Raw genomic sequence first — 27,681 nt, 5'->3', positions numbered from 1 at the left:
CTTCCTGCCTCTTCTTTCCTCGTCCTTTGGCCAGGCCCGCTCGTGGAGGCTTAGGCCGAGCTCGGCCTTCGGTCGCCATGTGGGCCTGGTGTGAGGTCATTACTGCAGTAGGTTTTGGTTTCATATGCCGGCTGGGCCCTCCTGATACTGGTTTTGGTTTCGGTTTGGTTGCATTTGATGGTGGCCATTTTAGGAGAAGAGGCGGCCGCCATTTTGGGCTAACCTCGAGCTGGGCCAGGTCGGGCATTTTGTCAGTGCAAGCAGCTGGCTGGTTGATGATTTAAACCAGCTTGGCAAATGAATTGGAGCTCCTGCTATTAGATCCAGCTTCTAATAAAATAAAATAAAATAAATAAAAATTTAAATTACTCCAGGAGGGGAGCTCCTGCTGTTAGATCCAGCTTCTGATAGCAAAATAAATAAATAAATAAATAATGCCAGGAGGCAAGCTCCTGCGGTTAGATACAGCTTCTGATAACAAAAAATAAAAATAAATAAATAAATAAATAAATTACGCCAGGAGGGGAGCTCCTGCAGTTAGATCCAGCTTCTGATAAAAAAATTACGCCAGGAGGGGAGCTCCTGCTGTTAGATCCAGCTTCTGATAGCAAAAAAAATGCCAGGAGGGGAGCTCCTGCTGTTAGATTCAGCTTCCGATAGCAAAAAAAAAAAAGAGAGAGAGAGAGAGAGAGAGAATAAAACTAACAGTGTTAGTATTTCGAATTACATACCCCATAAAAGTTTAGAGCCCTCAGAGGCATTGTGGTTACTGTGCCCAAATGATAAACTTGCCGTTCAAGAGTTTAGTAGACTAAAATGTGATGAGCCAAGTGAGCTCCAGGTGAGCTCCCCCCATTAGCCCCAGCCTTTTCCAAAAAAAAAGAGAAATAAATAAATTAAATAAATTAAAATAATAATAAGAAGAATAAAATAAGAATAAGTATAAGGAATATATATTATTCAAATGAATATACAAATAGGTGAACACATATATATACGCATGAATAAATAAATCTAGATATACAGCTCAGAATATGCAAATGTGAATAGATCAATAAGCCCTGCTCACGAAAGGACAATCCACCTTGCCAACCAGGTGACCTTAAGGGTTGCCCATAATACAATGGGGACTAAGTATTAATGATTTGGGGCTTTGAGTTTATTGGTTTTAAGTTTGATTGGAGAAGGAGCTTCGGGCGTCAACCCCAACATCATTATAAGGCATTCGCTAAGAGCTGGGATATACGGACATGTGAGATCAGGGATGTTACCATATTCTGACGGACTTGTCATCAATTTTCTTTCAGGATGGCGCCGAAGAAGAACATGGGCGGCCCGAAAGGAAAGGGTCCTGCCAAGAAGACGCTGGCGAAACGCCCCCTCCCTCCTCAACAATCATCATCGGAGGAGGAGGGCGTTTCGGCCGAGGACCTGGATACATTGATAGCTAGAATGGACAAGTTCGAGAGAGAGAAGGGGCTCCCAATGTGGGAGGCTGGGCCGCGCCCGGCGCGCCTGGCTAGCACTAAGCTAATTTTTAAAAATCTGCTCTCTCGTATGTCTTTTTTAGAGGCCGGCCGAGGAGCTGGGGCACAGGACGGAGAGCGGGCCACCCATGCGGAGACCAGGCAGAGGGATGGCGGAGCTCCGTCCCCAGTTCCACTCCAGCCTTCAGTGGTCATCGATCAAGGAGTATCATCCAACCCAGCCCCAACAGCGGTGCCCAAGCCAGCACCCGCCGCACTGGAGCCGCAACCAGCTGTTGCTGAATCCCAGCCGAAGATTACAACACCGGCATCTGCCCCCAAACCGGCTGATCCTGTGATGGCAGTTCGTCCGGCAACAGCAGTCATGCCCGAACCAGCGGGGTCGAGCCAGTCCTCCACGCAACTGGCCGTCTCTGAAGGACCGTCCACATCCACAGGTAATAGCAACACATTGGTCTGGCCATGGGGCCTGAACCAGACACACAACACAACACCTAGTTCGACCGAGTCGGCGCCGGCCGGAACAGGAGTTCCGGTCACTAAGGCTGATCTCCAGGGATCCACTGTCGCTCCGATATCCTTAGAAATGGCTAGGACAGGTGATACCAACCAGTATTGGGGGACCGACAAATGGGTGCTGCCGATAATTGTCACGACAGCTTCATCCTCATTGGGGGCTCATCTGTCCCAAAAAACCATAGATAAAATCCTAAGGAATGAATATATAGAAATTTTCTCCTTATATTTTAGAGAGTTAGATAAAAAAGAGAAAGAGGATCTGGATGAAGAATGCAAAGAAAAATTAAAGAAAAGAAGGGTTGAACAAAATTGGAAAAATTGGATAGCCTGTTACACCATTTACGCATCTTTGATTGTGGAGGCTCACCCTTATAGGGCCAAGTCCCTGTTTAAATATCAAAATATAATATACGAGGCATATGTTAATTACTCAGGTCAGGCTTGGCTTATTTATGATAGCTGCTTCCGTACAGAGGCCACCACAATGCCCAATAAGCGTTGGGACCTTATTGACAGTCAACTGTGGATGGAGGTAATGAACACAACCAGATCAATTTCTGGTGAGAAGGCCGATAGCGGCCACACCATCCAAAACACTAGGGGAAGTCAGCCCTTTTGGCAGGGAGGCCCAACACAACAGCCGCAAAGACAAAAGCTTATGTGCTGGGAGTACGTAGCACAGGGAGCTTGCACCCGCAAAAATTGCAAATTTCAACATGCCTGTACAGTATGCCAGGGCAACCACTCAGCCAAGACCTGTTACAAAGGAAAGCCTGGGAGACTCAATTCAAGAGATGCCCAGTTTAACAGAAAGAACCCTGCACAGGCTAATGTTCCAAAAGGGCCCCAGCCCAATTTAGGTGGGTCCTCTTAGTCATTGGTTAGAAAGATACCCTAACAGAGCGGATGCAGCTTATTTGCTTCATGGCTTTACCGATGGTTTCCGGATTCCGGCACTCGGGCCGCGTACCTCATGTTTATCCCCTAATTTAAAATCAGTTATAGGCTTAGAAACAGTAGTAAAACAAAAGATTGAGAAAGAGATAAGGGAGGGCAGGGTCCTGGGACCCTTTTCAGCACCTCCCACACCCCAGTTTAGGGTTTCCCCGTTGGGAATAGTGCCCAAAAAAGCCGTCGGGGAATATCGCCTCATTCATCATTTGTCTTACCCTAGAGGGGGCTCTGTGAATGACGCCATTCCTGAGGAGCAATGCTCAGTAAGCTATACGTCTTTCGATGCAGCGGTGAGATTGTTGCGGCGTTATGGGCCTGGAGCAGAGTTGGCTAAGTGCGATATTAAATCGGCATTTAGGCTGCTCCCGGTTCATCCAGCCGACTTTGAGTTATTAGGATTTCAGTTTCAGGGGCTTTTCTATTTAGACCGAGCTCTGCCCATGGGGTGCTCAGTGTCCTGTGCGGCATTCGAAACCTTTAGTACCTTTCTCGAATGGGCCATTAGGACAAAGTCAGGCCTCAGGGGAGTTGTACATTATTTGGACGACTTTCTTTTCGTAGGAAGGGGCGGATCAGGTGATTGTGCAACCCTGTTACGCGCTTTCCAGCAGCTAGCTCACTCCCTGGGAGTGCCTCTGGCTGAGGAAAAAACGGAAGGTCCCCAGACAGTCTTGACCTTTTTGGGAATAGAATTAGATACAGTTAATCAATTTTCTAGGTTGCCATTGACAAAGGTCGAAGGCTTGATCGACAAGATACAGCAATTTTTGTCACGGCATAAGGCCACTCTAAGAGAATTTCAACAATTAATTGGACATTTAAATTTTGCTTGTAAGGTAATTGCACCCGGCCGAGCATTTCTTCACAGGCTTTGCGATGCTATCTCGGGTGTATCATTGCCCCATCATCACATTAGAATATCCCTAGCTATGAAGTCTGATTTGTTTATTTGGTTACAATTCTTTCACCAATTTAACGGAATTTCATTTTGGCGACAGGAGTTAATGGTTAAAGATGCCTTAAAAGTCTCATCGGACGCCTCAGGCGCCATAGGGTTTGGAGTGTACTTTGAGGGACACTGGTGTGCCGAGAGGTGGCCTGAAGACTGGAATACCTTGGGAATAACATCAGACTTAACCTTTTTAGAATTTTTTCCTATTTTGGTGGCAGTCACCCTTTGGGTCGACAGGTTTGCCAATTCCACAGTCCACTTTTGGTGTGACAATATGGCCACAGTTCAGGTCATTAACACCCTTACATCCAAGTCACGCAGGGTTATGGGTGCCATTCGCCATTTCGTCTTACATTGCCTAAAATTCAATGTATTGTTTCGCGCATTCCACATTGCTGGTCTTGACAATGCCTTAGCTGACGCTCTGTCTCGTATGCAGATGGAGCATTTCAGACTGCTGGCACCCGCCGCGGACGTCCATCCGGAGCATATGCCAGACCATCTTTGGAAGGTTGGAGTGACGAGACGGCATTGGGTATGAAGATGGCATTAGCACCCAGTTCCAGAAAGTCTTATGTTAGGGCTATACAGGAATTTGTTGACTTTAGGCAACACTATAATTTATCAGAAGTCATGCCGGTGCCTTACGAGCACCTAGCTCAATTTTGTGTATACCACAAAAGGAGAGGTTTGGCCCCACAGTCCATTAGGTCAAAGTTGTCAGCGCTGGCATACTGGTTCAAGGCTCAGGGCCTGAGCGATCCCACTGACGACTTTCTTATCCACAAAACTCTAACAGGGTGGGTTAGGCAGCACGGCCATCCAAAGGACGACTGCCAGCCCTTGACACCTACAATTCTTAAAGGACTTAAGCAAATATGGCCCCGTTTGTGCACATCGCTTTATGAACAGGTTTTGTTCCACGCAGCAGCGTTGACAGCATTTTTTGCAGCCCTTCGTGTGAGTGAATTGATGTCACTTTCCAAGTCTGATACCTCACACCGTGCGTTGCTCGTTTCTGATGTTAAGGTTTTCCAGGAAAAAATCGAAATCAGAATCAGAACGTCAAAAACGGACCAAGGGTCGAAGGGCCAGGTAGTTAGCCTGCAAAAATGCTGGGAAGAAGATATATGCCCAGTTAAAGCCATGGTGCAATTTACAGCACTCAGGGGCTCGGAGGGAAGTTACCTTTTTCGTCACCAGGATGGAACACCACTGACCAAATATCAGTTTTGGACAGTTACAACCAAAGCATTGGAACAGTTGGGGATGGGACATCTTAAATTCGGCACGCACTCCTTTAGGATTGGCGCAGCCTCATCAGCATCAGCAATGGGCTATGAGGAAGAAAAAATTAAGATGGCGGTCCAGTGCCTTTAAAAGCTACATACGCCCAGTTTCAATATAGTTATTGTTGTCTTTAGAGGTCACGTTGGGCTGGCGCATAGGAGAAGGGTCCGGTGTGCGGACACAGTTTTGTCTTCTGGGCGGAAAGAGAGGCCCTTAAGACTGCCTATGGCCAGCATTTGGGTCTTGCTTCCATCACGACGATCGAATGGAGAGGCGTGAGAGGCCTGCGTTGGGACGGTTTCTGCCCCTTGTTGTTTAGTGCCAGGAGTGGGCCACCTCCTGATATGTTAATTATCCACCTCGGTGGTAATGATTTGGGCTTGTTGACTGGGAAAGCACTCTTCCTACAAGCACAGGCAGATATCCGAAAGATTTGGTGGGCATGGCCCCGTGTGCACATTGCATGGTCGGCTATTATTCCACGTCGCAGGTGGTTGGGAGGAGGCGACGTACGGAGGCTCGAGAGAGCCAGAAAGAGAGTCAACAGGGCCATGCGAATGTTTATGATACGACAGAGTGGTTACTACATTGAGCACGCAGCCATCACTCGAGATGATGAGAGATTGTATCAGGTGGATGGAGTGCATCTTTCCAAGTTGGGCAACCAACAGTTTATTGGATTTACAACAAGGTATCCAGGGGGTGTTAGGTGAATTGGTGGGGGATGGGGGCGAAATAGACATTTGCCCCCAATCCGTGGCATAAAATAGTTAGGGAAATCCTTTAGTCGGTGTGCACCTAAGGCACCCCCTTAAAGGGTGAGAGGCCATTAAGTTTAACACTCACCTACATTTTGTTAAAAGGTGAAGTGAAGTCAAATGGCCGTGAAATGACAGGAGTCAGGGTGCAAGATCTTTGGAAGAGACTCCTCACTCATTTCCCTTGCTTGGTGGTCCGGGTTTATTACCAGGAAACCCAGGTGCTTCGCCCGAAAATTGTTGTTTAAGATCTGGTAGTGAATCTACCTGGGTTTGGTTATACCAGTTCCCGACACCCCTTTGAGTTAGGTTAAGAACTTAAATAGGTAACGTTTAATAAAAGTTGCCCAATTTGAACCCATTGACTTGGTTGTTGTGTCTTTATTCGTGAGTCTTTACTTCGGGGGTTGGCAGACAAATGTTTTTTTCTCCTCAAAATGTTCTAAAATGTCCATGAAATGCCTTTCAAACAGATTTTTTAGGCTGCAAAGGTCAGTTGGGGCCCCACTGAGGCCTTTCGAATCCCCAAAATATGGTGGAAATGCTTAAGTGGCTGAGGGGGGAAAGAAAGGGGCCTGAGGTCAGGAATTGTGGGAGTTGAAGTCCAAAATACCTGGAAAGCCAAAGTTTGCCCCTGTCTGCTCTATATATTCTAGAGGTACTTGGGGCATTGTTATTGTTATTGATGATGTTGTTAGTCCAATATGGTGTGATCTGACTGACAGTCGCTCTTCTGTGTCTTGGGAAGAGAGATGCTCCACCTATAGTGCCATATAACGCACTTTGAAACTTCATTATAGGGTGAGTGTGGACCCTTGTAATGCAGATCATTGTAGTTAAACTGCACTATATTGATCTACACACTGACCATTTAATGCAGCTTCAAACTGTATCAATGGTAGTGTAGATAGGGCCTAGTCCTTCCTGTTCTAAGCTCCTGGGATCAAATTCAGGACCTATAAGCCCAAGATGAGAAACTTCTACTCTGAGCCTAAGGTGTGTAAAGGTTCTTCGCCATTCTTTCATGGCTTCTGGTTGTCACCAATTGGAGAATCAAGCATCCCCTCCTTTAAAATCCATAAGATAAAGGTATGCACTTAAGACATAATTTGAATGTTGTCTCGTGGAACCAAGCTCTCCACTCTGAAGGTATTTTGCAGGCTACTGCATGAAATCAAAACATTTATTTCGGTCATTGACCAGCGCAGGAAATAGTATCACGTTTCCATACAAACCTGCCATGTTTGGTACATTAAAAATATAAATACAACTACTAAAAACACAATATGGGTGAGGGAGCAGAAGGGGAAACAGAGTAAAAACATACAATGCCCAGATCCATCACCAAATTGTAGATTCAGGGAAGACGATTACTGGACACACAGTTGACTTTTGGAACTAGTCATTCCCTGGCGGATTTTGTATGCTGCTGCACAAAACTTTGCGACATTGTAGGTTGTAGCTGAATTAGTATCCGCAAGTAGCAGGGAGGTATAAAATTGTCCTGAATGGCCTGGGTGCTTGTCTATCAAGGGTAAGATAAGCCTGGCACGGGTATCCCTGTAGAACGGACACTGAAGGAGCACATGTTCTATTGTTTCCACATGACCCGAGTCACAGGGGCAGAGTCTCTCTGGGAAAGGGATCTTCCGGTAGCGGCCTTCGAGTACAGCTGATGGGAGAGCGTGGCATCGGGCCAGGGTGAAAGCCCTCTGATGAATAGGAACCTCTAAGTATGTTAAATATGCCATAGGGGAGGCAAGGTATCTGCTGTCTTCACTGACAAGGAAGGTTGGAGCTGAGGCCAGATTTAGTTGGCGCTCTGTGTCTGTGATACATTGTTTAATAAGTGCTTTGGCTTGATTGTAATCCATAGCTAATAGTAGACCTGGAGAAAATCCCAACGAGGAGATTTTGGATGCTACCGCCTGCTTCCATGTGGATTGAAAGTCATCCTCCATGGTTAGTGGGGCAAGGCCAAGAGGTGCACGGGACAGTCTGAGCCAGAGGTTAAGTATGGCCACCCACACCCTGGCCTCCATTTTCATAAAACCCGTCTCTAGTCGCAGGGTGGCATTACAAACACATTTAGGTACCTGCAAGGCCGATCTCAGAAACTTGGACTGGACCAGCTCTAATGGGGCAAAACTGGGGAAGGGGCCCAGCTGAGCACCATACAAGAGTTGGGCTAATGACTTGGCTTCAAACAGCTTGAGCGCTGCCGGTGTGAAGTGGCCCCCTTTTGTCCTGAGATATTTGAGAGTGGCAATTGAGCTCCCCTGCGCGGTGTTGGATACTTGATCCCCATGAGCTCTTCTGCTAACATTAGATTGGAAAACTACACCTAGATATGTGAAGGATGTAACTTGTTCAATTTTATGACCATCTATGCTCCAGGAGTAAGTCCTGGGCCTATTAGCGAAAGCCATGATTTTGGTTTTATTGTAATTGAGTTGGAGCTGATCTGTGTTGCAATGTTGTATTAATGCTCTCAAAGCTCTTTTGAGCCCAATGGGTGTTCTAGAGAGTACAGCAGCATCATCTGCATAAAGCAGGATGGAGATGTGTCTTCCCGCCAGCTTTGGGGGGTGGAAGTCCATGTTTTGAAGCTGTTCCACTATGGAGTTTATATAGAAGTTGAACAGCAAAGGGGCCAGAATGCAGCCTTGCTTGACATCCTTGCATGTTTCAACAGCCTCAGTGAGGTGGCCCTGTGGGTTGCATCTTACTTTGAGTGTAGTCTTTTTGTGAAGTTGGCTTATTAGATATAATAGACGTCGATCAATTGTAGAACTCTTCAGTTTTTCCCAAAGTTTAACTCGCGAGATGGAATCAAATGCTGCTTTAAAGTCAATAAAAGCAGCATACAGTGAGGTTATGTTTTGAGAGGAATATTTTTCCACAAGGTGTTGCAACACTAGGCACTGATCTATGGTGGATCGACCTTCCCTGAATCCAGCTTGCTCCTCAGCTAATATGCTTTCTTGTTCCAACCAATCTTGGAGTTTCCATTGTAGATGTCTAGCATATAGCTTGCTGATAGTGTTAAGGAGGCTGATTAGTTCGCAGGATCATCCTTTTTCCCTTTCTTTTTATAGATGGGAACAATGATTGCAAGCCCCCAATCCTTGGGGATTTGGCCATGGTTGTCAATACATGTAAAAAGTGAGGCTAGGATGGGGGTCCAGAAATCCAGGTTGTTCTTGATGGCCTCTGCTGGGATAAGATCTTCTCCTGGGGCCTTGCCTGATCATAGTTGGGCAACCAGGTTCTTAATTTCTGTAGCTGATACAGGTGGCCATGGTGGAAGGTTCTCTGTATCAAAGTTGGGACAGTCCCTTCCAGTAAAGGTGTCCATATAGAGATCCTGGAAATATGCCTCCCAAATCCCCGGAGGGATGTGGGAATCCACAATAGGTTGATCAGATCTTTGGGCATTTGATGTAATATGCCAGAAAGTGGCTGAGTCTTTCTCTTTGACAGCTTTGATAAGCTGAGCCCAGTTGTTTTTCATAGCTTCCTTTTTCTTATATGCGAGCATCTGCTTGTACCTGGAAAGCCAAAGTTTGCCCCTGTCTGCTCTATATATTCTAGAGGTACTTGGGGGCATTGTTATTGTTATTGATGATGTTGTTGTTAGTCCAATATGGTGTGATCTGACTGGCAGTCACTCTTCTGTGTCTTGGGAAGAGGGATGCTCCACCTATAGTGCCATATAACACACTTTGAAACTTCATTATAGGGTGAGTGTGGACCCTTGTAATGCAGATCATTGTAGTTAAACTGCACTATATTGATCTACACACTGACCATTTAATGCAGCTTCAAACTGTATCAATGGTAGTGTAGATAGGGCCTAGTCCTTCCTGTTCCAAGCTCCTGGGATTAAATTCAGGACCTATAAGCCCAAGATGAGAAACTTCTACTCTGAGCCTAAGGTGTGTAAAGGTTCTTCGCCATTCTTTCATGGCTTCTGGTTGTCACCAATTGGAGAATCAAGCATCCCCTCCTTTAAAATCCATAAGATAAAGGTATGCACTTAAGACATAATTTGAATGTTGTCTCGTGGAACCAAGCTCTCCACTCTGAAGGTATTTTGCAGGCTACTGCATGAAATATGACCATCCAAGTTAGTTTGCAGGTTGTACATATTTTATACCTGATGGGAAATTGTCCATATTGATGATACTTATCCCTCTGCATTCTCATTTTGAGGGTGATAACGATAGTGGCTTGAGCATTGGACAACAACTTTTGGAAAACAGAGCTGGGATCTCCTTGGTCAACTCAAAACTTCCTCAGCCTCAGAAGAAAGCAAAGGCAAGCTCCCTCTAACCAAGGAAAACCTGTGTTTGGGTTGCCTTAGCATCACCAAACATTGGAAATGACTTGAAGGCCGAGAGTGACATCATTGTATAACAGCATTCACTTCACTTATTTATTCATTTACAGTATTTACATTCCACCCTTCTCACCCCAAAGGGGACTCAGAGCAGATCACAGAACACAAATACAGCAAACATTCAATGCCGTTATACAATGACAAGACGTTATACAATGACAAAACTGTCAATAGATAGAGGTATATATAGGCTTTCCCATCTTCGGTATCTTGGAGGCTGTTCTCAGTTCCAGCTCTTTCCCTTGCCCACTTATGGATGTACTCCCCAAGCCCTTCCTAAAGTACAAGTCAAACAGTAGATCAAGGCAGACCTTCCAGATTTTGTTGGGAGTTCATCTCCCATCATCTCCAACCAGATCGCTAATGTGTGGAGGAAGGAGAGCTAGAATTATCCAATGCCTGACCACAGTGTGATGGTGTCTCTCCTCTGTGATTCTTGAAGTCAATTTATTTTTCAGATAGAGAGTCCTAAAATGATGGAAACTACAGATTCAACACTACTGACAGAGGAAGAGTCCAACCCTGTTTCTCAACTGGCACAAAGGGTAAGGACTGGCCATCATTTCTATTCAGAGTGAAACTCGGTTTTAAGTCTCTGAAACTGAGCACAAACTGACTTCAAAGTGTGTTTTTATTTATTGACAGTATTTATATTCTGCCCTTCTCACCCCATAGGAGACTCGATGTGGATCACAGAACACATACATGGCAAACATTCAACAGGACAGACAACAGATAGAGTATATGTCAGCATTTTTCCCAACTTTGGTGTTCTGGATGTGGAGCTCGATTCTGGCCACAGGGGGTGTTGTCGCTACATCCTTTATAACACAGAGCCCCTGATCACAGGCTTCCTCCTTTCTTTGATTGCTGGCATTTTCTGGTATTTCTTTTTTGTGGTGCTGTAAAATACCTCCCCACTGAAGCTGTGCCTAATTTCTCTACGCGCAGCTCACAGCTGTTTTCAAACTGCTTAGATGGACAGTGAGCTGGGCTGAAGGTCAGGTGCTCACCTCGACCCAGGCTTCGAACTGCCAACCTTTCGATTGGTGTGATCTATTGCTACTGGTGATTAACCAGCTGTGCTAAATACAAGCACTCCTCAAGTTACATACAAGATAGGTTCTGTAGATTTGTTCTTGTTGAATTTGAATGTAATTTGGAACAAACATTTACTTCATTTTTACCCTGCTTTTCTCACCTGAGGAGACTCAAGTACATTTTTAGGTGCAACTCCAGCCAAATATATATATATACATTTGTACACCATTTGACATGCCAAGATGAACACAACTTTGCACTGTAGTCAGAGACAGGCGTTTTTTGTTTGGGGGCAAAGGGCAAGGTGCAGTCTTCATGCAGAAATGGGCTGGATTGCTAACTGAACCTTATACTTCGGGTGCTTCAATGACATTTCAACTGATGTTTTAAATTTGTCTGCAATGCTAGAAATTTGAGGACTGAAGGAACATGTCATGGCAGTGCACAATTCTTATTTGGGAGGTTCGGTGTCCTCATGTCCCCCTCCAGAGCGATATCCCTAACTTTTCTAACTGGGGAGGGGATTGGGTTCTTCATCTCAGTCAAGAGCTACAAGGGCAGGGAAATGTGTTTTGGTCTATTTCCTAGTTAAGCAAAGACCTCCTGGGCTTGAAACAGCTTCCTCTCCCCCAGTGACATTTCCTCAAACGCCCCTAGACAGTTTAAAAATAAAAGACATTTACAATTTTAAAAAATTACACGGCAATGTAATTGTGCAGAGGTATGTGCAGTCCTGTAAGAACTTGCAATGAGCTCACATGGCTCTCCAACAGCAAGCAGATGAGGCAGCCTGCTTTAGGAAATACAGCCAGTCCCCAAGTTACACACAAGATAGATTTTGTAGATTGGTTCTTAAGTTGAATTTGTATGAAATTTGCAACAAGTACATTTTTTAGGTGCAACTCCAGCCAAATATATATACACAAGGATTATCCAGAATGGAAGGTTACAAGATTTTTTAAAAAAAATACAAAGAATCAATAAATTTTTGATCTGGCCCCTTCTGCTGAGGTTTTCCAGAGCTACTTCACAGACAAGATCTCGCTTCTACGCTGGGATCTCCCTGCCATGTGTAAAGAACCTCCGCCACTGATAATGAAGCTGCCACTCAATTGTAGAGAGACGCTACCAACTAGTGAGGAAGCGCCTAGGTTTAGGAGAGAGGAGCCACTGATTTGTAAAAGGCTCTGGTATTAAGGCTCTGTTTGTGTTGTGAGGTAATTTTGGTAGAGTGGGTGCACCGAACGTAAAATTAATGGAGATGAGGCAGTTTTAAAAAACCAAAGAGAACAAGTTTATTTTTAAACAAAGCGTATGGTTGCAGTATGAAGATGTTAAGCTTGGCAAATACTTGATGGTTACATGTAACTTGGTTGCGATACAATTCAGACTTTCGATGTTACAACTTATTAACTCTTGCTGTGGTGAAGTGCTTTATTAACCAGTGTTCCCTGCAATGAATAGTCTGTCTATTTGATCTATACTTGATCAAATCACAGATCTCCAGTCTTCCTCCGGCTAGCGATCCTAGCAAGCCTCTGTTAGTTCTTTCTAACTAAAGCAACTAACAAGGTTTTCCCCTTCAGCTTCCTAGCTGAAGAAATCTCTACTATTCACGAACACTAAAACCTGGCTCTTCACTTCTTCACTCCTCAGAGTCTAAAACTGACTCCGCTGCTCTCTCAGAGTCTTTCTTTCCTGACTGACTCTAACTGTCACTTTTTAAAACCTTTACTCTCTAAGCTCCTCCTACCTCCTCTTCTGCCTCGTTTCCATGGTAACACATTTCTCACAGCTAGGCCGCTCCAGCCTTAGGGCAACCAATTCAAACATAAATACAGTTATAAGCATATTATTATACACACTTCTGTACACCTTCCCCCCCAGAAAAATTATTTTTGGACCATTCTCAATCCCGGAATGGCAAAAATAATTCCACATATTATCCAACAGTATATACATACACAACATTTCTGAAAGGCAAACATATTATGGTTAAAAGCATTACAATTTATACATACATACAAACCTTTAACCTTACGAAATTCTAGATAAGGCGTCTGCAACTATGTTCCGTTTACCTGAAACATGTTTAATTTCAAATGTAAAATCCTGTAAACATAAACTCCATCTAAACGTGGCATAGGATAAGTATCTGTCTGGGTTACTTTATTTAACCGCCTATAATCCACGCAAAATCTAATTGTCTTGTCTGGTTTCTGTACTAACACTATGGGTGAAGCCCAAGAGCTAATTGATGGAACAATGATACCTAGGTCCAACATTTCTTTAATCTCCTTTTCAATACACTCATTAATTCTCCCCGTGACCCTGTAGGGTGGAGATACTATAGGAGTTGCATCACCGGTGTTTATTTGATGCTGGACTCCCTGGACCTTTCCTGGCAAATCTGAAAATATGTCTTTATATTTACTCAAAACTTTCACAACCTCTCTTCGCTGTGGTTGGGACAATTCTATGTTCATTTCTACTCGATCCAAATTTTTGTACTGTTCACGATCACCCTCCCAAAAAGATAAGGGACCGGATTCTTCTTCCGAAACAACAAAACATACATTAGCAGACCTTCCAACATAAGGCTTTAACATGTTTACATGAACTCTTCTTTCTACATTGGAATGTTCATCATAAATATCATAGTTTATTTGGTTGTGCTTCCTGGTGATCTTCCAGGGTCCCGACCAATCCAATTGAAGTTTGTTGGTTTTGTTGGGAGATAAAAATAAAACTTCATCTCCGATGTTGAAGATCTTTGGTTTAGCAGTAGAATCATAATAGTCTTTTTGTCTCTGCTGAGCCGCAAGCAAATGTTCTTGTGCAATGTCCCTAGCCAGTTGCATTGTTGATTGAAGATCCTTTAAATACTCCGACACTGGAACTGGATCTGTTGCCGGACTTTCCTCCCAATATTCCTTTATCAGGTCTAAGGGACCACGAGCTTTCCTTCCATATAGCAATTCAAATGGACTGTAGCCAGTACTGTCATGGGGGACGGTCCTGTAGGCGAATAACAGTTGTTGCAATTTGACGTCCCAGTCGTATGGCTTCTTTTGACTGTAAGACTTTATCATTTTGACTAAAGTCTTGTTCAGATTTTCAACTAGTCCATTTGTCTGTGGGTGATAAGCTGTTGAAGTCAGGTGTCTGGTTCCACATAACTCAAGCAATTTCGACATAAGTCTGGAAGTAAATTGAGTTCCCAAATCCGAAACCAATTCTCTAGGATAACCAGTTCTTCCCCAAATAGATAACAGTGCATTTGCAATCGTTGTTGTCTCGATGTTAGTTAGAGCTACAGCCTCTGGATATCTTGTGGCGTAGTCAATCATGGTTAAAATGTATCTGTAACCACGTCTCCTTGGCTTACAAAGAGGACCTACTATGTCAATGCCCACTCTGTAAAATGGTTCTCCAATTATCGGCATAGGGATCATAGGAGCTTTAATTTTATCCCTTCCAATACTCAATCTTTGGCAGATATCACAAGACTGGCAAAACTCTTTGATCTTCTGGAACATGCCAGGCCAATAAAAGTTCTTAGTGATTCTCTTTGTGGTTTTCCTCACACCCAAATGTCCACCTTGAGGGTTTTCGTGTGCCACCCTCATCAGCTGTTCTCTAAAACTTTGAGGCACTACAATTTGATTACATGTCACTGATCCTTCTGTTGACTTCACATTTCTGGTTTCTCTATATAAGACACCATTCTTTAACACAAACTCGGAGGGCTGTCCTTTTGCCGATACTGTGGGGTTTTGAGCCAAAGCGAACAGAGGTTTAAGAGATTCATCGGCTCCTTGTTCCTACCGAATTTCTCCAACTCCTCCCGTCTTCTTAACAAGCTCAGCAACCGTAGCGCTGGATTCCAGACTCTCATCCCCATCCTGTTGTATGGCAAAACACATGGCTTTTTGATCAGGGCTTTTGTTATTATATTCTTCCTCCTCACACGTCATCCTCCAGCTTTCAATCTTCTTAGCCAGATCATTTCCAATTAAACATCTGTATGGTATGTCAGGACTGACTGCAAAATCCCACATACCCTTCCATCCTCCATATTCTATTGGCAAAGTCACCACTGCTGTTGGTATCGCAGGTCCCAAACCTTTTAATCTTATTTCAGAGGTAGGCCGCTGAAATTTCTGAGGTATTATTTCTGGATGTACTATACATACTTCGGAGCCTGTATCTCGAAGTCCTTTTACGTCTTTGTTGTCAATGGAAATGGATTCTAAGTAATCTTTAGATGAGGTGTTTGACAAGATGAACAAACACTGTTTCTCTTGAGGCTCTGATTCTGAACTCTCCTTTGACAAAGTATCTGGTTCTGCCTTTTGTGTTTCTTTTACTTTATTCACAAAGAGGGTTGTTTTCTCTTTTCTTAACAGGGGACATTGATACTTTATATGGTCCCACTTTCCACACTGAAAGCACCTTCTTTTTCCCTCAGGAGCAGTTTGACTTGTTACACCCTGCCTCCTCCAGGTGGTGTTTTCTATGTCAGAACCTTTTTCTTGCTGTGGGCACGTTTGTTGTTGGTAAAATGGCTGCCTGTTTGTTCTTTTATCACTTGGCAGATCTTCCCTTTTGAATCCTTCTTTTAGGGTTATTATTTGATCTACCATAACCGCTGCCTCTACTATAGTGGATGGTTTGTGATCCTGAATCACCCAGCGAATATCATAAGGCACTAATTGAAAAAATTGTTCCAACTTTAAAAGTTCTCTCAGCTGTTGGTAATCTTCCACCTCAGACGTCCTTAGCCAACTATCAAACAGTTGAGACAATTTAGAGGCCACCTGAGCAAAACTTTGGGTTTTATCTCTCTTTAGGGTCCTGAACTTAAATCTGTAGAATTCAGGAGTTAATCGATACTCTTGTAGAATTTGTTTCTTAAATAAATCATAATCTCCATAAGACTCCTCAGGCATATCTCCATAAATCTGTAAAAGTCTTCCAGTTATCTGTGGCCTTAGATATATCATCCATTTTTCCTTAGCAACCCCAAAATCTCTACAACATCTCTCAAAAGAGATCAAAAATTTCTCTGGATCGTCATCCTTGGTAAATTTAGGGAATCTCTTTATCAAATCTGGGGTATCCACTCCAGATCTCCCTTCTTGGATGTCACTGGATGTTTGAGACAAAGCCAATCTTTGCTTCTGCAGCTCAAATTCCATTCTCTTCAATTCTATCTCCTGTTCTCTCTCTTTCTGTCTTTCTTCAAACTCTCTTTCCCTTTGTTTTTCTTTTGCCTCTATTTCCATTCGTTTCATCTCTAGTTTGTACTTATAAGCCATTTCTGACACAGGCACTGGCTCTGTTTCTGCTTCAGAGCCCGAACTTCCTTCTTGGTCTCCCTCTGTTTCCTCAGCAAGCTTTCTCTGTCGCCTGGTAGCCATATTCCAATAACTTTTACCTCACAACTTATTCTTAAATTAGTCTTAAGGCACTTGATCAGTTGTTAAACGTATCCCGTCGTCTGCCACCAAAATTGTAAAGAACCTCCGCCACTGATAATGAAGCTGCCACCCAATTGTAGAGAGACGCTACCAACTCGTGAGGAAGCGCCTAGGTTTAGGAGAGAGGAGCCACTGATTTGTAAAAGGCTCTGGTATTAAAGCTCTGTTTGTGTTGTGAGGTAATTTTGGTAGAGTGGGTGCACCGAACGTAAAATTAATGGAGATGAGGCAGTTTTAAAAAACCAAAGAGAACAAGTTTATTTTTAAACAAAGCGTATGGTTGCAGTATGAAGATGTTAAGCTTGGCAAATACTTGATGGTTACATGTAACTTGGTTGCGATACAATTCAGACTTTCGATGTTACAACTTATTAACTCTTGCTGTGGTGAAGCGCTTTATTAACCAGTGTTCCCTGCAATGAATAGTCTGTCTATTTGATCTATACTTGATCAAATCACAGATCTCCAGTCTTCCTCCGACTAGCGATCCTAGCAAGCCTCTGTTAGTTCTTTCTAACTAAAGCAACTAACAAGGTTTTCCCCTTCAGCTTCCTAGCTGAAGAAATCTCTACTATTCACGAACACTAAAACCTGGCTCTTCACTTCTTCACTCCTCAGAGTCTAAAACTGACTCCGCTGCTCTCTCAGAGTCTTTCTTTCCTGACTGACTCTAACTGTCACTTTTTAAAACCTTTACTCTCTAAGCTCCTCCCACCTCCTCTTCTGCCTCGTTTCCATGGTAACACATTTCTCACAGCTAGGCCGCTCCAGCCTTAGGGCAACCAATTCAAACATAAATACAGTTATAAGCATATTATTATACACACTTCTGTACACCATGATTGATACAGTAAGTGAACTTGAGACTCCGTGGCCACTCGCTGGGCACATCCTTGACTGGTTTACCCCGCTGGATGCAGAGGCTGTCAATAGGATCAACTAGGCCGACTACCTGCTCTCTTGATCCGTGTCCCTCCTGGCTAGTAAAATCTTGCCTGGAGGGATTATGTGAACCTCTGTTGAATATAATAAATAGCTCCCTTGAGCAAGGAGTTTTTCCAGAGGGTTTAAAAGAGGTGATGGTATCTCCGCTGCTGAAAAAAAACAGACTTAGATCGTTCGGTTCCCTCTAGCTACCGCCCAGTCTCGAACCTTCCGTTTCTGGGCAAGGTGGTTGAGAGGGCAGCAGCGGAATAGTTGCAGCAGTTCCTTAATGACACAGCCGGACTTGATCCCTTTCAGTCCGGCTTCCATAGGGGGCACGGGACGGAGAGTGTGCTAGTTGCCATCACAGATCAGCTTCCCTGCCAGATGGATCAAGGCAGATCAGCGCTGCTTGTGTTATTGGACCTCACAGCAGCATTTGATATGGTCGATCACAATCTATTGACCCACCGCCTAGCCATGACTGGGGTTAGGGGGATACCCCTTAAATGGGTGTCCTCCTTCCTCCAGAATCGGGGACAGCGTGTGTTGAAGGGAGGGATGGTTTCTGAGAGATCTCCGTTAACTTGCGGGGTCCCGCAGGGAGCTATTCTGTCTCCTCTATTATTTAACATCTATATGCGACGGCTTGCCCGACTGGTGCGGAGCTTTGGGCTTGAGTGCCACCAGTACGCTGACGACACTCAGCTCATTCTGAGGATGGAGGGCCAGCCGGACTCTGTACCCGAAAATTTCCATCAGTGCCTTGAGGCCGTTACTGGATGGTTGCGTGCCAGCAGGTTGAGGGTGAACCCAGTGAAGACGGAGATCCTTTGGCTGGGCCATCTGGGTGGGAGGGAATCCAGCTGTCTACCCTGGATGGCGAGACACTACGTCCGTCACATTCTGTAAGAAGCCTTGGTGTCTTATTGGACCCTCTGCTCACAATGGAGGCCCAGATCTCTGCTGTGAGCAGTTCTGCATTTTTCCATCTACATCAGGCTAGGCAACTGGTTTCCTACATATCTAGGAATGACCTGGCCAGGGTGATCCAGGTGACGGTCATCTCAAGGCTTGACTACTGTAATGCCCTCTACATTGGCCTTCCTTTGTCAGTAATCCGGAAATTGAAGCTGGTGCAAAATGCGGCGGCTCATCTTCTCGCCGGAGTGCCATCGAGGTGTCGTATCACCCCAATTCTACAACAGCTGCACTGGCTTCCGATTGAGTACCGGATTACTTTCAAGGTGCTGGTATTAACCTTTTAGGCCTTATATGGTCTGGGGCCGGCGTACCTGAGGGCCCGCTTATCCCCCTACCAACCCCAGAGATTACTTCAGTCTGAAGACCAAAATTTGCTTGAAGTCCCCAACATCCGGACTTATAATCTGTCCTCTACTAGGCAGAGAGCCTTCTTGATTGTGGCCCCTTATTTATGGAATGCCTTGCCAGTTGAAACCCGAACTATCCAAGACCTACTTGCTTTTCGGAAAGCCTGTAAAACCTTTCTCTTCCAACAAGCTTTGGATGGGTGAATAACTCGGGACTATGTCTGTTCTTGTTTTTATTGTATTTTAAAGTTAATTGTATTGTTTTAATCTACTGCTGTAAACCGCTCCGAGCCAAATTGGGAGTAGCGGTATACAAGTCAAATAAATAAATAAATAAATAAATTTTAATAAAACTTACATGGACTATTGCATAGATATTACATTATTTTTCCACGTAATCACCATTCAGTTCAATACTTTTTGTCATCCATGGGATGAGTTTTTTTGATGCCTGTGTCATAGAAGTTTCCTTCTGCCTTTTTCAGCCAGTTTGTCACTTTGATTTTCACCTTGTCGTCATCGGAAAAGTGTTTTCCACCCAGCTGTTCCTTCAATTTAGTGAACAGATGCTAATCACTGGGTGTGAGATCGGGGCTGTGAGAGGGGTGTCTTCAAATGTCCCAACCAAATGAAGTCAACAATCTTGTGTTGCATGAGCAGTGTGCGGACACACATTGAAATGAAAGAGATAGACTCCCACCGTCAGCATCCCACGTTTGTTTTGGAGAACTCTGCGAAGTTTTTTCATAGTCTCGCAATATATTCCGTACCCATTTTTTCACATGCTGTCTTGACATGAAGTCCTCTCCATAAACTGAAACCATTTTGTGATGAATCACAGCGGAGTTTATGCCCTTAGCATTTAGGTAGCGTATTACAGCGCAAACCTCGCACTTGGAGGGAAATGGAATAAGGACGCTCATCTCTAACCTTCATCATAATGCCAGTTGATGAGCTACTGACGACTGGCACTGCTCGTTCTCTTCTGCTGGCTTCCTGCTACATGGCAGTGAGACTGACTTCCCATGTGAAAATTCCCCATGAGAGTTATGTGCCTTGTAACATTACTTTCCAGATAACCCTTGTATATAAGCTTTGGATAGCATAGGGAAGGATTATTTGTTTTGCTGTCTGTGTCTGTGTTCAGAAGATTTCATCTCACTTTCTATCCCTGTGACCATTAGATTTTGAAAAAAAATGACTTGTTGTGGAAACAAGGATTGGTGATAAAACTTCAGCGGAGACCCCTTTTTGCCATGATAATAACTCTTTCAGAAGTGGATTTCCCTTCCTAGGGCTAGATTTTTCTCACTTTCTGTTGTCTCAGTCCTGTTCTTAACTAGGAGTAATTTGTAAGTCGGGTGTTTGTTTTCAACTACATTCAGCATCTTATCCCACCTTTAAAGCAGTTATAATCCATTTAGGTAATGGAAACTGACAGAGGCCATCCCACAACACAAGGGGACTTTCTGTTTGTGCCCTGCATGATTAGGTGTTCAAATGTTAAGAAAAGTCTCCAAAAAATTGAGGGGGGAGAAGATGGTCTGGGATCGTCTCAGGAGCTTCAGATATGTGATATTCCATTTCTAAATTACCAAAAACACATGGAATGGGAGCTGCCAGAATCACCTGCATTGAATCAAATAGGATCACATGGGCAAATGGGCTGTCCTGTGGGCGGTCTCCTAACCAGCAGTGTCCCCCCTGTACTCTGGCATAATACAGCCACCCTTTTCTGTGATTTTTTAAAAGAAAGAAATAGCGCTAATGTAGGGGGTCACTAGTTTTCTTTGCCGTTCATGTTAGAGTTTGATCCTCCGCAATGTCTAAGTTAGACACAATTTGTTTTTTTAAGGGGAGAGTATGGGGAATCAATTCACTCATGAGATAAGAATGAAAATGTGTAAAGGTAAAGGTTTCCAATTGACATTAAGTCTAGTCAAGTCCAACTCTGGGGATTGATTCTTATCTCCATTTCTAAGCTGAAGAACCGGCTGTTGGGCAAGTGGGCTTATTGACAAAAGACCTCCCTATAAACCTACAGCAGAGTAGCTTAGCAGCAGCAGAATACCGATTGATCTACTCATATTTGCATGCTTTTGAACTTTTAGGTTGTCAGAAGCTGGAGCTAACAGCAGGAGCTCACCCCACTCCTTTCAGTCAGCAAGTTCAGTATTTCAGTGGTTTAACCCACAGTGGCCTCTGAAAATGTGAAGGAATGGTAAACCAGGAAATTCAGATGACGTGATAAGTTATGAATACAGAACATAGTGATTTGCAACACTATAGGACTAAACGGCATGCTTAGATGACGCTTCCCTGTGTCCATTGGTTGGCTATTATTAATAGTTTCAGGTATCCACATGGAGTCTTGGAAGGGATCTCTCAGGTATATATAACATCTCTCAGGGTTTTTCTTTTGCTATCCCTGGTGCTGCCAATAATCCATTTCCACTCCCTCCTCCTTTGATCTGCAGGTTCAAGGAGCTGGAGCCAAGAGCTGTAGGACTGTATCATTCATAGAATCATAGAATCAAAGAGTTGGAAGAGACCTCATGGGCCATCCAGTCCAACCCCCTGCCAAGAAGCAGGAATATTGCATTCAAATCACCCCTGACAAATGGCCATCCAGCCTCTGCTTAAAAGCTTCCAAAGAAGGAGCCTCCACCACACTCCGGGCAGAGAGTTCCACTGCTGAACGGCTCTCACAGTCAGGAAGTTCTTCTTAATGTTCAGATGGAATCTCCTCTCTTGTAGTTTGAAGCCATTGTTCCGCGTCCTAGTCTCCAAGGAAGCAGAGAACAAGCTTGCTCCCTCCTCCCTGTGGCTTCCTCTCACATATTTATACATGGCTATCATATCTCCTCTCAGCCTTCTCTTCTTCAGGCTAAACATGCCCAGTTCCCTAAGCCGCTCCTCATAGGGCTTGTTCTCCAGACCCTTGATCATTTTAGTCGCCCTCCTCTGGACACATTCCAGCTTGTCAATATCTCTCTTGAATTGTGGTGCCCAGAATTGGACACAATATTCCAGATGTGGTCTAACCAAAGCAGAATAGAGGGGTAGCATTACTTCCTTAGATCTAGACACTATGCTCCTATTGATGCAGGCCAAAATCCCATTGGCTTTTTTTGCCGCCACATCACATTGTTGGCTCATGTTTAACTTGTTGTCCACGAGGACTCCAAGATCTTTTTCACACGTACTGCTCTCGAGCCAGGCGTCCCCCATTCTGTATCTTTGCATTTCATTTTTTCTGCCAAAGTGGAGTATCTTGCATTTGTCACTGTTGAACTTCATTTTGTTAGTTTTGGCCCATCTCTCTAATCTGTCAAGATCGTTTTGAATTCTGCTCCTGTCCTCTGGACTATTGGCTATCCCTCCCAATTTGGTGTCGTCTGCAAACTTGATGATCCTGCCTTCTAGCCCTTCATCTAAGTCATTAATAAAGATGTTGAACAGGACCGGGCCCAGGACGGAACCCTGCGGCACTCCACTTGTCACTTCTTTCCAAGATGAAGAGGAAGCATTAGTGAGCACTCTCTGTGTTCGTCCACTTAACCAATTACAGATCCACCTCACCGTAGTTTTGCCTAGCCCACATTGGACTAGTTTCCTTGCCAGAAGGTCATGGGGGACCTTGTCGAAGGCCTTACTGAAATCCAGGTACGCCACATCCACGGCATTCCCCGCATCTACCCAGCTTGTAGCTCTATCGAAGAAAGAGATCAGATTAGTCTGGCATGACTTGTTTTTGATAAATCCATGTTGACTATTAGCGATGACTGCATTTGTTTCTAAGTGTTTGCAGACCGCTTCCTTAACAATCTTTTCCAGAATCTTGCCCGGTATCGACGTGAGGCTGACCGGACGGTAGTTGTTTGGGTCGTCCTTTTTTCCCTTCTTGAAGATTGGGACCACATTGGCCCTCCTCCAATCTGCTGGAACTTCTCCCGTTCTCCAAGAACTCTCAAAGATGGTTGCCAATGGTTCCGAAATGACTTCCGCTAGTTCCTTCAGTACTCTTGGGTGTAGTTGATCTGGCCCTGGGGACTTGAACTCATTAAGAGCGGCCAGGTATTCCTGGACGACTTCTTTCCCAATTTGGGGTTGGATGTCCTCCAATCCCTCATCCACTCCATCTTGCTGAGGTTGAAGACTCTCTTTTTGTGAGAAGACCGAGGCAAAGAAGGCATTAAGTAGTTCTGCCTTTTCCCTGTCCCCTGTCAGCATTGCCCCATCTTCTCCTCGAAGAGGTCCTATCGCCTCCTTGTTTTTCCTTTTTCTACTGACATAAGAATAGAAGCCCTTTTTATTGTTTTTAATGTCCCTGGCAAGTCTGAGCTCGTTTTTTGCTTTAGCTTTGCGGACCTTTTCCCTACAGGTGTTGGCTATTTGTTTGAATTCTTCTTTGGTGATTTCTCCCTTTTTCCACTTCTTGTGCATGTCTCTTTTGTGTCTTAGCACAGTTAGAAGTTCTTTGGACATCCATTCTGGCTTCTTTGCACTTGTCCTATTTTTTCTCTTTGTTGGCACGGTTTGCAATTGCGCCTTGAGTATTTCACTCTTGAGAAATTCCCATCCATTCGTAGCTCCCTTGTCTTTTAGTATCTGTGTCCACGGAATGCTGCTCAGCGTTTCCTTCATTTTTTGGAAGTCAGCTCTCCTAAAGTCCAAAATGCGGGTTTGACTTGTCTTAGTTTCGGCCTTCCTTTGTACGTCAAATTGCAGGAGCACATGGTCACTTGCCCCTAAGGATCCTACCACTTCGACCGCATCGATCAGGTCCTCCGCATTTGTTAGGATGAGATCAAGAGTAGCCAATCCCCTTGTTGCCTCTTCTACCTTTTGGACCATGAAATTGTCTGCAAGGCAAGCGAGGAATTTGTTGGACCTTGTACTCTTGGCCGAGTTTGTTTTCCAGCAAATATCGGGATAGTTGAAATCGCCCATGACTACTACATCTCTTTTCTGTGCCTGTTTGGTCAACTGTTGGCAGAAGACTTCATCAAGATCTTCCTCCTGGCTTGGGGGTCTGTAGTAGACGTCTACAACGACATCTTTTTGAGTCCCAGTTCCCTTGATTCTTATCCAGTTGATTTCAAGCTGGTTTCCCAGATTGCTGTCTTGAATTTCTTCTGCAGCATAAGAGTTTTTGACATATAAGGCTACTCCACCTCCTCTCCCCTTTGTTCGGTTTCTGTGAAAGAGGTTATACCCCTCGATATCTACATTCCAGCGATAGGAGTCATCCCACCAGGTTTCAGTGATGGCTATGATATCATATTTGTGGTGTAGTGCAAGAAGTTGGAGTTCGTCTTGTTTATTTCCCATGCTCTGTGCATTAGTGTAAAGACATGTGAGCCCCTGGGATCTTCCCTTGAGCTGTTTAATTGGGATTATTGTGCTTTTGGTACTTGGTCCTTGTTGTGTTTGTGCAGCCCTCCGTTTAGCCTTCTGGCGATTCCCAGACATTATGGGTAAAGTAGTGTTCGCAAGGCTGTTGTCCCCCTCCCCCGGTGGACCTAGTTTAAAGTCCGTCTAATGAGGTTTGCGAGTCTGTGAGCAAAAAGGTGTTTTCCTACTTGTGTGAGATGCACCCCATCCCTTGCCAGTAGGCCATCCTCCTGGAATAGCAGGCCATGGTCGAGGAAGCCAAAGCGTTCCTCCTGACACCATTTTCTAAGCCAGTCATTGACCTGTACTATTTTTCTGGCTCTTGTGGGTCCGTGTCTTACAACAGGGAGGAGGGATGAAAAGACCACCTGTACATTACATTCTTTTAGCATTGCTCCTAGAGCTCGAAAATCATTTGTGATCTTTTGAAACGTATGCCTTGCAGTATCATTGGTTCCTACATGAATCAACATGAGGGGAGGACGGTGATAGGGCTTGAGGAGCCTGGTGAGCCTCTGAGTGATATGGTGTATTTTTGCCCCCGGTAGGCAGCATTCTTGTTCAGCCGGGAAGATGAACATAAACTGCTGGCCTCTGAGCCTTGTGCTGACCAGTAAGAGAAATCTTTCCATCATTTCCCCCTACCATATATGAGATGGGATGATGTGTTGTGTCCTTTTGCTTCTGTTGCAGCATTTTTTTGAATACCCCCCCCCCCCCCGAAATTTATAACCTTGTGTATTTGTACAAAAGCTTTGCTGATTGGCTATGGAAAACTGAAGACAACCCTATGATGAATATTCGTCAATCCTAATCCAGATAAGAAGGAATTAACATAAAATTAGGAGTGAATATTTGTATCCAATGAAGACCTTTTCTTCGTTGGTTCTATTAGAAATTCCATAACCTATTGTAAATAAGTTCACCATAACATTATTGAAAAGGTAAAAATGTCACACCTGTTTGGCAAATGTGAATCTTCATGAACATGTGGAGACCATCTTTTGAAAACCACTAGTCAGGAAAAAGCTTGACCTTGTTAGAAGTCAGCTCTTTGAACAAGTGATATTCATAAGCATTCATGTAATGACACACAGGTAACTCAGCTGTTAGACTGAAGAACCGTGTCTTTAAATTACCAAGGATAAAGACATGCCACTACAAAAATATATTTGGTTAGCAGAGGATGGTTGTTTCTTTGAAGTAGTAATTGCTGTTGCCCAAAAAAATATACACTCCCTTGAAACCATTTAGTTTAAAATATGCACTCAGAGATAAACAACAACAACAACAAAGTCTTCTTTGAAAAATAACATATTAGGTTTACTCATTAACAACTTGTATTTATTTATTTATTTATTTATTTATTTACTTTATTTGTATACCGGCGACTCAACGCGGTTTACAACAGGATAAAAACAGTCAACAATCTACAATTCAAAACAAAAGAGCACAGTACACAATATTACGCAACAGCAACAACCCAATGCATCTCATAACGAGAGTCGTGATCCAAAATTCATCATCCATATTTCAATTCATAATTCATCGTCCATATTGTATTAATTCACCATACAAGCACATTTCTTATTAAAGTTCAGTAGACAATAGGATGTAGGTTTTTCTCTGTGTTGAGTGCACAGGGTATCATTCTATCAATAGTCCATAGTCTTTAGGTATAGTTGTACTCACTGAAGTCCACAAGTCAAAGTGTATTTATTAAAGTATCTAAACAGCAACCTGCCTTCATTGAAGATAAATGCAAACATCTACCTCCACTGAGGTGGGAAGTGATCACACCCATCTCCAGTGAGGTGTTCAGCAGACTAAATACAAAATGGAGTCCTGAGTCTGAACATGCTCAGTATAATCACATGTCTATAACTCCTCCCACACCAAACAGGTAAGTCAAACTGGCAAATCAACCTAAACATAGAATACAGGTTAGCAAATATATATATATTAACAAACAAACAGTGAAAGGCTTGGGAGGTTGCTATTTCCAACAGGTTCGAACCAGGCAGAGAGAAAGGAATGTAAGTCTTATTAGAAGTTCTTTCAAGTTCCTTTACTCATACATCTCTGTGCTTCCTAAATTGCCTTGACAGAGAGGAGATAACAGCTTTCTCTACTCTGTGGCTTTTTGAATTGCCTCAAATGGGAACACATTTATCATATTTATTTTTATTTATTTCAAATATTTGTACCCCGCCCTTCTCCACCCCTGAAGGGGGCATCAGGGTAGCTTACAGTTGGCAACAATCCGATGCCCCATATATTCAACAGATAAAACAACAGTTACATAATAAGTAAAACATTAAAATTAGATTAAAAACGTATTAAAAATAGTGCAAATTGAATTAGTTGGAATGTCAAGTCCAAGTTCTACGATCAACAACATAATCTGAAGCCTGTCCATTGTCCATTTTCCATGGCATTGTGGTCATTTTATTGTCAGCCTGCTATCCGAATGCCTGGTCCCATAGCCACATCTTCACCTTTTTCCTGAAGGAAAGGGGGGAAGCTATTGAACTAATTTAGCTGGGGAGCAAGTTCCACAGGCGGGGGGCCAACACTGAGAAGGCTCTGTCCCTCATCCCCACCAAGGGCATTTGCAACAAAGGTAGGATCTAGAGCAGGACCTCCCCGGAAGATTGTAAGTTTTGAGATGGGACATGGGAGGAGATGCATTCGGACAAGTAAGCTGGACCAAAACCATCTAGCCTCACCCTCTTTTCCTCGAACAGAAATGTAAAATCACAGTGCGATCACTGCGCTCACTCAGGCAGCAAAAAGAATTTGGCCAGATTTCTTTGCCCTTCAGTTTTTCTTTCCTTGCTTCCAGCCCTTTAGCAGCAAAACCGGAGGAGGATTCTGCCTCCAAGAAGAGGACCGCTGGCCTTTGGGATGTCTTTGCTTCTAAGTGGCAGCAGCCTTCAGGCCTGGAGAAGATGGTGGACCCCCGAGAGCCATTCACCAGAGGCAGATCAGGGGAAACCGTGGCCGAGGAGGAGGAAGAGGAAGCTGGTGGCACCGGCCAGGACAATGACCTCCGAGAAGCCGAAGGGATGGCCTTCAAGTGGAGCTTCCTGACCAACAAACTGGTTGAGATGAAGAACAGAAGCATCTCCAAGAGCAACTAG

General features: G+C 44.0%; 1 protein-coding gene across 1 annotated transcript in view; it reads left to right on the top strand.

Annotated features, from left to right (window-relative positions):
* The window catches only part of LOC137095445 (uncharacterized protein C1orf232-like), a 36,548-nt gene extending 8,867 nt beyond the window's left edge, over window positions 1-27,681 (top strand). Inside the window, exons 2-5 of the mRNA XM_067462122.1 lie at window positions 10,821-10,907; window positions 21,619-21,651; window positions 25,087-25,151; window positions 27,384-27,681. Coding sequence (XP_067318223.1) covers window positions 10,821-10,907; window positions 21,619-21,651; window positions 25,087-25,151; window positions 27,384-27,681 — 483 coding nt within the window. The remainder of the gene's footprint in view (window positions 1-10,820; window positions 10,908-21,618; window positions 21,652-25,086; window positions 25,152-27,383) is intronic.

Source organism: Anolis sagrei, chromosome Y, assembly GCF_037176765.1.
Source record: "Anolis sagrei isolate rAnoSag1 chromosome Y, rAnoSag1.mat, whole genome shotgun sequence".
Classification (NCBI taxonomy): Eukaryota; Metazoa; Chordata; class Lepidosauria; order Squamata; family Dactyloidae; genus Anolis; species Anolis sagrei.
Note: the sequence above shows the minus strand (reverse complement) of the source record. Positions and strands in the feature narration are given on the sequence as shown.